Source organism: Neofelis nebulosa, chromosome 13 (assembly GCF_028018385.1).
Source record: "Neofelis nebulosa isolate mNeoNeb1 chromosome 13, mNeoNeb1.pri, whole genome shotgun sequence".
NCBI lineage: Eukaryota > Metazoa > Chordata > Mammalia > Carnivora > Felidae > Neofelis > Neofelis nebulosa.
In genome coordinates this window covers 75,899,552-75,912,947 of record NC_080794.1, presented here as the reverse complement: position 1 = coordinate 75,912,947, position 13,396 = coordinate 75,899,552, and the positions used below count along the sequence as shown (strand labels likewise).

The 13,396-nt window shown below is 55.9% G+C and overlaps 1 protein-coding gene across 2 annotated transcripts in view; it reads right to left on the bottom strand.

Moving 5' to 3' along the window:
• Nucleotides 1-812: 812 nt before the first annotated feature.
• Nucleotides 813-13,396, bottom strand: part of VWA2 (von Willebrand factor A domain containing 2) — a 45,303-nt gene continuing 32,719 nt past the window's right edge. For both annotated transcript variants that reach the window (XM_058697855.1, XM_058697856.1), the window contains 8 exons: nucleotides 12,856-12,989; nucleotides 12,134-12,266; nucleotides 9,707-9,762; nucleotides 6,847-6,954; nucleotides 4,996-5,568; nucleotides 3,255-3,806; nucleotides 2,420-2,545; nucleotides 813-1,553 (listed from right to left, as the gene is read on the bottom strand). In XM_058697855.1, the coding sequence (XP_058553838.1) occupies nucleotides 1,465-1,553; nucleotides 2,420-2,545; nucleotides 3,255-3,806; nucleotides 4,996-5,568; nucleotides 6,847-6,954; nucleotides 9,707-9,762; nucleotides 12,134-12,266; nucleotides 12,856-12,989 (1,771 nt within the window). In that variant the 3' untranslated portion in view covers nucleotides 813-1,464. The remainder of the gene's footprint in view (nucleotides 1,554-2,419; nucleotides 2,546-3,254; nucleotides 3,807-4,995; nucleotides 5,569-6,846; nucleotides 6,955-9,706; nucleotides 9,763-12,133; nucleotides 12,267-12,855; nucleotides 12,990-13,396) is intronic.

Below are 13,396 nucleotides of genomic sequence, written 5' to 3'. Positions count from 1 at the left end.
AAAGGAAAAAAAAAAAAAAAAGGCTCAAGGTCTGGGATCTAAAAATAGAAGCAGTGTTTTAATGTGTAAGTCTGTGGGTTTTTTTTTTTTTTAAGTCCAAGCAATTCAAATGGGATGTCCAAATATCAGCCCTGACCCAAAGAGCCTACACTGTAAAATGATTAAACTTGCTGTTGAAGACTGTGGGTTCATGTAAGTTCTCAGACATCACCCATCGGCACCTGCCAGGTGGACATCCCTGCTCTGATGTCACCTGCCCAGGCTAAAGTAGTAACAGGAGTGAAAATATCCTTGAACACAAATGACTGTCATGAAGGTGCTTGGTACCCTGGACCTTTCATTTGAAATGTCTAAGGATACCCTCAGGTGGCCTCTTCAAGTACTTTAGGTCAAAGCAGCCTTGAATATTTGCATGTAAAACATTTACATTATTTACATTAAAAAGAAAAGACAAAGTATCTGGATATCTGGATGTAGGTCACAGCTCCACAAAGGTTTCTACTGAAAACCCAAAGTGAAAGGACCACAACCAAGGGGAAGGACTGATTCCTAAATACTGCAGGGGTAAGTACCTAGTTTGCCAGAAAACACTCCAACTAAAAAGCCTTTTTGCCACACGGGTCCTGTTAAGTAACCAACATCATATCTTGAGACATTCCTTTAGCGAGAAGCAAAGCCACTTAGATAACTAAGATCGATGCTTAAAAAACGCCAACACCCTCTAGTTTTCTTTATGCTGTATTTAAGAATTCCAATCCTCTTTGTCCTAAAAAAAAAAAAAAAAAAAAAGCAAGCAATAAACACCCCCCAAGTAGCCCCCCTACATAATCTCTCGAGGAAGCCCTCCCAAAGGGAATGTAGCCCAGGACCTGGGACATCTTCACCTGGCCCCTCCCCCATAGTCAAACAAGTTGGTTAGTGGTCACATTCCAGTCCCGAGCCTTTTTTAGGTCTTTGCCACGCACAGATCCAGGCACCAGAAGAAGTCACAAATGCCACACAAGCCCCTTGTCGAACCAAAAGCAAACGCACTAGGAAATCTTTGGGAAAAGAGGTGTGAAAAGGTCCACACTTTTTCCATCTCGAAATGCCGTGCCTTCAGTGGTCCAAACACCACTCTAGTCCGCGCCTCCTCCTATTACCGTTCCCAACGACATCCTATTTAGCATCTGGTGAGGGCCAAGGTTGCTTCAAACAGGCCATCAGGAGTCTCCACGCTCCTTTGTTTCTCCTCAGGGGAAAGGCGGCCGACGACACGAGCTCACCGGGGCACAGCCAGGCACAGCAACCAGATACTTACATGTCAAGACTTGTCAACATCAGCATTAGTGGTGGAGTCAGGTGTCGTTGTGTCCCCAAGCAGCACGGTCTGCAGCCGGGACAGCTCTTTGTGGCGGAGGCACGTGGGCGGGAGGGTTCTGCGCGGAGCCGGAGGCAGGATGCTCCACGGATGCCACGGCAGTTTCAGCGCCCGGGGTGCTCAGACCTGGGCAGTTGCTGGGAGGGGTCTCGGCGGGAGCCACGGGCCTTGGGGGCATCTCCTCTCAAGGACCCTGGGAGAGAAATGAACCTTGAGAACAGGAGGAGTGTCTGAGTCATCTTTTCAGCCAAATGGCAGCCTGTGGGGCCCTGCGTGGCTCTCCCTTCCTCCAGAGCCCGAGCCCGAGCCCAAGCCCATGTGCCAGATCAGAGGCCCTGTCAGCGCCCTTCAGGTCCACTCCCCGGCCTCAGACAGCCTTGCTCGGCCGGTGGCCGAAAACCCCAGACTTCCAGGGGCATCTTCTGGTCGCTGGCTCCCCTAACTTGAAATTCAAGAGCAGGAGCCACAGTGGGCCCGTAAGGCTGCCCAACATTACTCTCCGTCTGGTTGAGGCCCCTTCTCTCCTGGACAGTTACCGAGCTCTCCTCACACCACCAGTGCCCCCTCCTGTCCTCACTCTCTGCTGACGGCTGTTCCTCCCATTTCGCTGAGAGGGGAGACACGTTCAAAGAAGAACTCCCCCCAGCCTCCACCCCCCACCCTGTCCCCACCAACCCGCATCTGTGCCTGCGTCCTCTGTCTCCCAGACACCCCGCCTCCACTGCGCTCCCGGCCCAGGCCCCCCTGGGAGACCTCCCTCCCAGGATATGCTCGGCACCCACACGCTGCATGGTGCACCTGCTCCCTGTCCGTCTCCCCCGCTGGCATGGGAGCTCCGGCAGGACAGGACTGCTTGTTGACTGCCATGTTCCCCGCACCTAGAACTGCGCCCAGGGTGCAGGCGGCCCCGCTCAGCGTCTCGCGCGGGAACGACAAACGACCGCATGAGCCCTTCTGTTGAGCGAACGCCCTAGAACCTGCCTTCAGCGGAGTCCCCGGGGCTCAGCAGGTCTGAGGGCCACCCCCAGCTCCCACGTGCAGAGCGAGAGCCCCACTTACGTTTCCCACAGTGGGGGCCCTGCCAGCCGTCCTGGCACTCGCAGCGGTAGCTCCCGTTCTGCAGGATGCAGGTGCCCTCGTGCATGCACGGGCTGGGTTTGCAGAGGTTGACGGGCCGCTTGGCTTCTAGAGGGGAGAACGTGCCCAGCAGGCCCAGCCCAGGTCAGCCCCAAGGCCCTCGACTCCAAGGAAGCCCAGAACAGAGGTGAGGCCCCTGGAGTAGAGCAGCGGCTTGGAGGTTGGCACGTGGTTGGTGCCCCACACGGCTTGGCTAGGTCACAGACCCGGCGTCCACACAGCCTTCCTTCTCTGCTGCATATGGCGTCTCTCTCTCTCTCTCTCTCTCTCTCTCTCTAACATGCTGTGCACATAGCAGTGTCTACCATTATTATCACGGACACACTTTTAAAACAGCAGGAAGGAGGTCACTGGCAAAAGGAGGCCCTGGGGTCAGGCTGGCCTGGCCGTGTTTGTTCCCAGCTCTGTCATTCATTACCTAGGTCGGTGTCAACCCGGGCCCTCAGATTCCTGGGGGTGTCTGCGGGTATCCTAGGGATGGCTTCTGTTCAAACGAGGTACAAAACCTCTCAAGTCGGGAGAGAGGGGTTTTTTTTGTTACTCAAATTCTCTGCACCTTAAATGTCAGATTGGGTCAGCTGCGCCTGGGGCAGGGTTTCACGCGAGCGGGGATTTAGCAGAGAAGCCAGCACACGGAATGCGCGGGGGCAGCTGGGGGGCACTGCCGTCCTGGCGATGACGCACCCAAGGGCGCAGGCTGAGTGCCCCCAGCCCCACCCCGGAAGCGACAATGAAGGGTGTGGACTCCCCCACTCACCTCCACATATCCACTCGATGAGCGCGTCCTGGTGGTGCCTCAGGTCTCCGTAGGTTGCCACGTGGAGCAGGGAGTCCCGGGGACCCGCGAGCCTCCGCAGCGCCTCCCTCAGCACGGGCCCCACGCCCACCACCAGGACAGAGACGTCATTGTTCCTCAGCTTCCGGACGGGGACGGCCGCGTCCTCCGCCCCCAGCCCGCCTGTGAGCACCACCACAGCCTTGGGGACACCAGGCCGGGCGCCCCTCTGGACCGTCATCACCCTGTCATGGATGTGCAGCAAGGCTGTGCCCGCCGAGCCCACCCCGCCCAGGTAGGGGGCCTGGCTCACGGCCCGCAGCACCGCGGCGCGGGTGGCGTGGGTGTCCAGCCCGAAGGCCACGCGGACCTGGCCGCCGTAAACCACCAGGCCGACCTGCGTCACGTCGGGGTTCACGTCAAACCGGAGCGCGCAACTCCTCACGAAACTCTGCATCTGGGCGAAGTTCTCGGGCCCCACGGAGGCCGAGGCATCCAAGGCGAAGACCAGGTCCAGGGACCGCGCCTGGCAGCCTGCGGGGACAAGCAGAGTGAGCCCTGGGCCAGGCCCTGCCCAGCGGAGCCCCCTCCTCGGCACCAGGCCAGAAAGGGGGGCCGCCCTGGGTTGGGCCAGCCAGTTGGCCCACTGCAGCCGCCACCCTCCGCCCGCTCCTCGAACGTGAGGACACACGAATGCCAGGCTAGACCACATTCCCAGACTCCCTGGCAGAGAGAGCTGAGACAGATGGCCACACCTGTCTCATGGGACGTGGTCGGAAATGACCGTGCAGTCTCCAAACCCTGTCCTCGAGAGGAAGCTGCTTCCCTCCTACTTCCCTTCTCCCCACCTCCTGCTGGCTGAGAGACAAGGACCTCAGGCCCAGAGGTGGCACAGAGAGCCAAGCCACCGTGCTGGCCGAGGCCACACTCACCTCCTAACTGTGAGAGGAAGAAATGTCTAAATCGGCTGTAAGCCACTGGGCTCCGGGGACCCTCTGGGACAGCAATTCGCCCGCACCCTCATCCATTCCCTTCCTGGGCACCCTCCGTGTGCCATGAACTGGACTCGAGGCGCTGACTGTACCAAGTGGACAAGATGGCCCCACGCCCCGCCTCAAGGGGCTGTCTGTGGGGTGACAGACAGGAGACCCACACAGAATTACAAACTACGTGAGCAGGCTTGAGGGCCCAAACCAGGGTACTGTGAGAGGGACCAGCAGGAGCACAAAAGCAGATCGGGAGAAGTCAGGGCCTCTCTGTGAGTAAGTGTGAGCTGAGGGGTGGGTGGGGTCCTGAGGCAGGGGGAGGCCCCGAGTGGCTGGACCCCCCACCCCCACCCCGCACCGTGCTGGGGCTGCAGACAGATCTGAGGAACCAACCACAGGGAGCTCTCAGAAGCCAGCGGAAGGAGTCTGGGTTTTCTGCCAAGTGCGGAGGGGAGCCAGTGGATCGGATTTATCGGTTTTTAAACACCACACCAGCACAAGGAATATCTGAGAAACTGGCGGCCCGGGGAAGCCTAGGAAGGCATGATGGCCAACTATAACGCGGGGTCCTGGACAGAATCCTTGGAACAAAAAAAGGCCACTAGGTAAAGACTAAGATCTGAACAAAGTATAGACCTTAGTAAATAGTAACATATTTGTGGATTCATTAACTATGACAAATGCACCCTGTTTTAACACCTCGTAAGAGGAAGCATTGTGGAGTCCTGGGACCTCACCTGGCGGCGGCCGGCTGCACAGCTTCCCCTGCAGCTCACGGGTTTGGCGGAACAGGTCATGTGGGCCGGTGTAGACCAGGACGCGCTCTGGGCTGCCCGTGATCTCCTCCAGCTCTGCCCGCACGGCCTCGGTGCCCACTCCCAGCAGGAGCAGCTCTCGGGCCCTCGCACGACGCGCCGGGCCGGCCACGTCATCCTGGGAGGGTGACTCGGTGAGCAGGACCACCACTCTGCGGGGACGGTCCTGGCCCGTCCTGGCGGCGCTCCCGAAGCCGCGCTCAGCCGCCTGCCGCAAGGCGCCGCCCGTTAGGGTGGCGCCCCCGCCGAAGGGGATGCCATCCAGGCTCCTGAGCAGGTCCGGCACGTCCTGGTACTCGCCCACGGGCACGGCCACCATCAGCTCCCCGCTGTAGCGGGCCACACCCACGCGGGCCCGGGAGTCCTCGCCCAGTGAGGCCTGCACAAACTGCTTCACGAAGGCCTTGGCCCGCAGGAAGCCCTCCAGGGTGGTGCCCGCTGAGCTGGCCAGCAGGAAGAGGACGTCGATTCTGCATTCCGGGCTCAGCTTCGGGGCTGCCGGGATCACAGCAGCCGTCAGTCATGCTATGGCCACCTGGAGCATGGAGGTCGCTGTCCCACCCGAGATGCCTAGCCACTACACCAGGCAGGAGACACCTCCCTCCCAGGAGGGAGACGGGGCAGAGAAGCAGGCGACACGGGCTGGGGCGCATGGCACAGAGTTACACCAGCCCGCACACGGCTCTCCCTCCTGGCTCTCACTACGGGTCTCCGTCTGGCCACTTTTTAAAACTTAAACTGTAACTTAGAACTTTCTTCCATTATGGTTAGTGCTTCTTGTGTCCCTGTGAGAAATCTTTGTCTACCTCAAATCAGGAAGATGTGCCACGTTTTCTTCCAGAAACTTCACTGCTTTGTCTTTTACATTTAGATCTACGATCCATCCGGAACTGATTTCTGTGTCTCTTAGAAGGTAGGGGGTCAAGATTGTGTTCTTCCATAGAGATCTCCAGTTGACCCAACACTACGTTTTTTAAGTTATTATTTTTTACAAGAAATAAAATATATATATAATGCATATATAATAACATTATATAATATATAATATTATATAACATATAACATTATATATTATATAACGTTATATAATATACAACATAACATATATAAATATATCATATATATTAATTATATTAATATATTATATATTTATATAATATATAATTGATAATTAATATTTTAATAATACTATATTATATATAATAAATATATATTATCAATATATTATAATATATAATATATATTTTTCATATATAGTAAATATATATATATTTTTAAAGTTTTTGTTTAATAAGCTCCTGTGTGTCAAGCCTTGTTACAAGGCACTTTCCATCTACCTCATTTAAAATGCCCAGCAACCCTACAGGGTAAGGCCTACTATAATTTTCATCTCATACCAGGGGTTAGGCCCTTTGCTCCTGTTCCTATGAGAGGGGAGAAGAGACTGCCCAGAACCAGGACTGAGAGTCGGACTGGCATCAGCCTGCACCTGAACTCAGCAATGCTCAAAGAGCAAGCAGTGGCCGTTCTAAAGATAATACGCCAGGAGCCGCTGTCCTACCCAGGGTATCACCACCTGAGTTATTTATTCGTGGAGCACTCAGAGGCTGTGTCACACGAAACAACAGATCGGCGATGTGCCTGCAAAGTAGGTGGCTCTACAACTCAAGGGCCGGTTTCTACCTAGTAGCTAGCGGGGTGGGAGGTTGGTAGGGGGAGCCCAGGCTCCACGGCTCCCCAGCGGTCAGTCTCAGAAGTCCCGTGCATACGTACCGCAGTTAGCCTCCCCTCCGAAGGCTGGTGGGCAGAGGCAGCGGTACCTGTCCAGTCCTTCTGGAACACACGTGCCTCCATTCTGGCAGGGCTGCGAGTCACAGGCGCCTATCGGAGAGAGGCCCATTAAGAGCCTAGCACGTCAGCTCAGAGGCTTGAAGGGGTTTGGCCAGAGGTGTGAATCTGGCAGACCACCCTGCACCCCACCAGGGCCCAGCTCCCTTCTTCCCTTGGGACCACTAGGAAACTAGCCACGAAGTCTGTGGCAAAGAGGGGACAGAAAGCGAGTGAGGCACGTAAAGCAGGGGCCGGGTGGCCGATGTCAAGGGCACTCAGTGATGGGCTCCCTAAGGCCCTGTGTGAATTACAGGCTCAACGGACCCTGGACTGTTAGGGACTGAATTGTCTTCCTCCAAATTCATATGTGCAAGTCCCAGCCCTCAGGTCCTTAGGATGTGACTGTATCTGGAAAGGGCCTTTAAAGAGGAAATTAAGGCCAAATGAGGTCATAGGGTGGGCCCTAATCCAGTCTGGCGCATACAAGGAGGAAGAGACACCAGCCTCGCGCAGAGGGAGGCCACGTGAGGACAATGAGGAGACAGCCATCTGCAAACGGAGCAGAGAGACCCCAGAAGAAACAGAACCTGCCGCCCCCTTCATCTTGGACTCCCAGTCTCCAGAACCACGAGCAAGTGCATTTCTGTTGCTTCAGGCATCCGGTCTGTGATATTTGTTCATGGCAGCCTTAGCCGACTGCACAACATGGCTTCACAGCCCCCGCCTGCCGAGGAGACCTGGAGGAGCTCCCGGGGGCTGCAGTGATTAACTGGTGTTGGATCGGAGCTCGGCGAGGATGGAAATCTCAGTAGCATCATGGCAGCCACGCGGGTGTCCGTTAAGACTCAGGCGGCACCGTGGCGTGCCATTTCCTGAAGTTCTATGTGGCTGTTCTTAACGGCCTCTCCGGGCTGCCACTGCAAGATGGTGAGCCTTTGGTGCCTGGGGCCCATGAATGTGGCCTCCTCCACCTGCGTGGGCGCCTTAATTAGCCCCTCCACAGAGTTATTGTGACGATCACGCAAACTAATGTCTTGGCACAAAGCCTGGCGTGAAGCCAACACTCCATAACATGTTAACACAGCATTGGCTTTGGGAGGTGAGGTCCAAATTAGGGGCAGTGTCTCTTCCAAAGGGGCTACTTTATACAGGAAACCACAGCCCGTGACAAAATGGGGCCCGCTCTGAAGTGTCCACCTGTGATACCCTATGGTCAATATCTGAGCTCCTTTCAATTCCCTTATCAATTACTGTAAATGCAGATGATACCACATGACCTCCCTCCCAGAGTTAGAACAGACAAGATCTTTATGAATTCACGTATCATGATATGCAAAGGACTTACTAAGCAGCTGAGTGTGGTTACCACGGGAATTGGTGATTTCTGTCCTTTCTACATAAAAATGTAGAAAATGTGGTGGTCACATCACTATAATTAAAGCGTATGCTTATTGGAGGTAGAATTTTTGAGGCTAACTCCGGGCACCCAGGCCTGCTATTCTGCCAGCCTGTGTATCATGGAAACAACTGGGGGCGCATGAACATGGGGCCTTTAGTGGAGCAGCTACTATGTGCCAGGTACTGTGTTAAGCACCACGCGTGCATGATCTCGCTTCACGGACACTGCCCGATGAGGTAGGTTTTGTCAAGGTCCCCTCATTTCAGATGGGGAAACTGAAGCTCAATGACTAGAGGTCACGTGCAGTTCAGATAGCTGGAAAGGGGTAGAGCTGGGACTCAAACCCGGGTCACTCTCTTTCCAAAGCTTTAGGCTCAAACTTCAATTTCCTTTTTTTTTGGGGGGGGGGTGCAGAAAGACAGCGAGCACGTGCGTGTGCGCGAGCATGCGTGAGCAGGGGACAGGCAAAGAGAGAGGGGGACAGAGAATCCCAAGCAGGACTCAACACGAGACTTGATCTCAAGAACCATGAGATCGTGACCTGAGCCGAAATCAAGACTGAGCTTAACCGACTGAGCCACCCAGGCACCCCTCAAACCTTAATGTCTGAGGGAAAAACCACCCTACTTTCAGTTTCTTCTGTGTTTCACAAGTACGCAACTTGGGAACTTTAAAACAGGATGTCAAGGGGATCGCCAAACTCGGGGCAGAAAGTGCAGCTGGCTCTGCTTAAGGAGACAGGCTCCTTGCCTCAGTCGGGAGTAGCAAACCCATAAATGACTGATGCCAACACATGAGTGCAACTTCTATGCTCCCGGGTCAGTGAGGTGCGCTAGACCCCCGGAGAAGGAGCAGGAAGGCCCACTGGGGAGCCAGGCTGAACGATGCCTAATGGTATTAGTGAGTCCGCCTGTTTGCCTTGGGGCCTTGTGGCTGACGAAGCACTTCCGTGGGCATTTATCTACCGAATCTTCACTAGGAACCCGTTTATGATACCCCCTATCATACAGAGCAGGGAGACGGGGATTCCAGACGTGGGACAATCTGTTTTATAGAGGAGGAAACTGAGGCTTAAGTGTCCAGCCTGGAGTTTGGTGCTGGACGTGAGCTTCCCTTTCTGCAAAGCCGGTGCTCAAGGCACGCCCTTCTCTGCCTCTTGTCCTGCAAGGGGCACGGGTTAAGGAAGGTAACTCCAAAGTCTTCATTCTTAGTGAAAAAACGCCACTGAGCAAAGGAGGAATGAGTCCAGCATGAGCATTCGCCTCCACCTCTGCAATGCCGGTCGCCCTGCCTGGGAGCTGGTTCCAACCCCACCCTCTGCCCCAGGCGTGCAAACACATCTTTAGACGCCAGCCTAGTCCCAGGGCCCAGAAAGAGCTAGAAAATCCAAGACGTAGACTGTACCTGGGCAGGTTGTCCTGTAGCAGGTGGCAGGGTGGGTTAGGACCACTCTCTTCCAGCTGTCACCCAAGGGAACAAATGGCAGAGAGCAAAAGTTTAACACGAAAGCAGAAACCTGGAAGGTAATTTGAACCGCTAAAAGCCGGTATGAGATTCCAATGCAGATACGGGTCAAGAAAGACGTCTTTCTGTCTTGATTCTACCCCAACTTTTATCTGTATATGGATAGGATAAGGAAAGTTCCAAGCTACCCGGAAACAGTTTTTAAAAAATGTAAATTGGCGATCATGTCAGAATTTGGAAATAGCTGTGCTCAGAACTCTGAACTATCGGCAGAGCTTTCTATTACGGGTTACTTTCTGGGGCCGGCACAATGCAGCGCTGGAGGGGAGGGCGAGGAAACAGTGGGAATTGGGCAACTGGATTCTGGCTGTGTGATTCCCCCAGGCCTCCCACCACAGAGGCAGGCTAATTGGGCTCACCTCTAGGGCAGAGCCTTCCCTGGAGCAAAACACCCACTTGGGATTAAAGCCAAGTCAATTACAGGCTCAAGGAGTTGCTGAAATCAAAAGTTTCCCAAGCTGCCAGCTCATTAAAGAGAAATCTTCTCCCTGTCCACATGTACTCCTAGTGACTTCCTGAGACCACAAATCCTAGCCCAGAAAGTTCTGCGGACTCCTCCCAGCCTGAACTGGGAACCCCATGTCGTTGGAGCAGAGACTGGCCACAGGGCTTTGCCTGGATCTGCACATCGCTCACGGCTCCTTCCTGAGCTCCCTCCGGCCTGGACTCTATGCAAGGCCTTTCCTGCCCACTCTGCCAACGCTGCCCCAACCACCACCTCCCCACGCCCACCCGTCCTTTCGTTCCTTTTCTCTGTAGCACTAATCACTACCTATCAGTTTATTTTATGCATTCGTTTTATTTACTATTGCCTCCTGCCACTGGAGTATCAGCTCGTGAGGGCAGACTGGTTTCTGAGACACTCACGCTGATTCCCCAGGACCTGGGACAGTGCTAGGCACAGAGGAGGCCCTCAGGGTTTCTTGAATCGGGGAACTGGTGAAGAGCTTACTACACAGGCAGACAATTCTAAAAGCCTCCAGGATTAGTGCACTCCACATATCAACTCGTTGCCGACTCTCCACAACCCTGTGGGGTGGGTATTATTATCATCCCCCTTTCACATGTAGGAAAAGGGAGGGGGAGGTTCCGAGCTCACTAGTGGTCACTTGGGAATTAACAGCTCAGCAGCCTGACTCCAGGATCTGAGCACAAAGCCACGGGGTGTCCTCTACCCACCAGCTTCTCCTGGGGCTCCCAGCTCTGAATGCCCCTGTGTGGCATCACTGGGTTCCCGTTTCTTTCAAGACTGATCCAGCAGCCCCTTCTCCATGACATCCCAGGGAGGACAGGCCCCGTCCTGGCACCTGAGACACCTGACGGTGGTCACTGTCCAATGCCTCCTCTGGACCACGAGCTACCTGGAGGTGGCGGCCATGCCTCTCTCCGCACTGCACCCCGCTCGGTTCAGAGTGAGCTCTCAGAACGAGTCCAGTGGGGAAACAAAGAACTGCCTTCTTTCACTCGAAAGCTCGGGTTCTGAAGAGGGCCTCTAGTGGCCTCTGCCAAGGCATGAGGCCCTCTTTTCTCTGACCCACGTGCAGGCCACGGCCCTTCCCTGCCAAGACGGTCTTTGGACTCGCCCCCAGCCCAGCGTGATGGCTCACGGCTTCGTAGCCGGTTTCATTTCACTGCTGGGTGTCTTCTGAGCTCATCACTGAGGGGCAGGCCAAGGCCAAAGACGCAGCGGTTCCAATATGACCCCTGGCTTTCCAGAGAAGGCAAGAGGACAGGATCACCAGCTGCCGACCAGATGCTGTACCGCAGGTAGTCTAGTCTAGGAATCTTCGAGAGAATGGCTGACCTCCAGGCAGCAGGTATTCTAGAACGCCTGAGCTCCAGTCCTGATGAACATTGACTGCATCATCCCCCACGGCCTCCACAACTGGAATTTATCTAAGACCTTAAGCCTCCCGCCCCACTCGGCCCCGTAAGGACAGAGACTGGTATTCAGAGGAATCAAATTACCAGACCGCCATCCGAAGTCCAGACCACTGCCCTAGAGGACTGGCTTTGGCTCCCTTATTAGCCTTCCAGAATGGCTGTGGCCCTGTCACCCTCACTCACCATGCGCGACTGGGCCGTGGGTCTACAAGATTCTGACGCTGTGTAGCTGTGACCTTTCCTGTGACCCCACAGCTCTGTCCCTGTCTCCCTCCCAGGTCCCCTCTGGTCCCTGTCACGCCCCGTGGCCAAGGCCCTTCCAAACAGCTGTTCTCCCCGGAGCACGTGCGCGCCCAGCTGTGGGGGTCTCCGTCTCCACCCAGGCAGGCCCTCGGGCGCTGACCCCAGACCACGTGGACAAACCTGGAGAAGGGACAGAGTGCCACCAGCACGGCATCGGTCCCCCGCGATCCTCTCCAGCACAGGGCACTGCCCACAAGCTCCCTGACCATCTCCAGCGTCTTGCGCTCACAGGGATGAGGCTGGACCCGGCAGTCTGTGTCCACAGGGCACAGTGACGGAGAAGACAGGGTTAGCTCCCTCCCCCACCTGCGGTCCCACCACCCTCAGCCCTCCTACCTTCTGCCTCTTTCCCGGCCGAGCACGTCAGGGGAGGGGCCCTGCACTACCTGCTGGCCGGGCAGCCAGTCTCTGAGCATCCCCCCGGCCCACAGCTCTCGCATCTTGTGCACGTGTGCGCCTTTTATTCTGGCTCCCGGGTGGAGCCTGATCATGACAACTAGCAATGCGGAGACCTCACCCCAGCTGAAGTGGCCCCGTGCTGACCGTGCCTGGGGAGCTCACTTGGCTCTTCCTCCTGAGGAGGGGACAGGTACGGGGGGCCCCACCGGGTCCGGGGCCCCTCTACCCCTCAGCGACAAGCTCGGGGTTCCGCGCTGAGAAACCACAGGGCTCGACGCAGGGAGGCAGCCCGAGCAGAGCACCCCAGAGCTGAAGCTGTGAGACCCCGCTCCTCTTGCCCTCCCCTCTCCCTGGGGAGCCTCCTGACCTCTTGCCTCGGGGAACCGTCCCCACCCTGCTTCTACCTGGGCGGGGCCACACCTTCTCAGCCTGGAAGGCCTTACCTGGAGAGGCGACGGCGCAGATGTCAGACTTGCTGAGGGTGCTTAAAAGGCCATTGGTGGCGTCCTCCACCTGCTCAGCCATCAGCACGTGCTGCTCCCTCGGCTCGCTGGCCAGCGTGTGCAGCTCCTCCCACCTGTCCCCCCCGTCCCCAGCCCCCAGCAGAGAAGTCACGAGCAGCTGACTGCCCCACCCCCCTCCACCTTCCTGTCCACCCATCTCCTACACCAGGGGCTCCCTGTGGACAGCAGTACGACCGCACTGCTCCAAAGGCCACCTAGCTGCAACCTCACCCACCGGGGATGCAGGTTCTTTCTGTGGTTCACTTCTGGACCTTACCTGCATCCCCGGTGGGTGAGGTAAGGTCCAGAAGAGAACCGCAGAAAGGCCCCGAGGGCGTTCGAGCACGCGTGCCAGGATTCACAAACTCCTCCAAGGCAAGCCAAACCCGCGGAACCATCAGCTCTCATTTGAGACATGGTCTTAACAGACTTGGTTGTCTGGTGTTATCCCCCACAGCTAATGAGAAACATTTAACCAGAA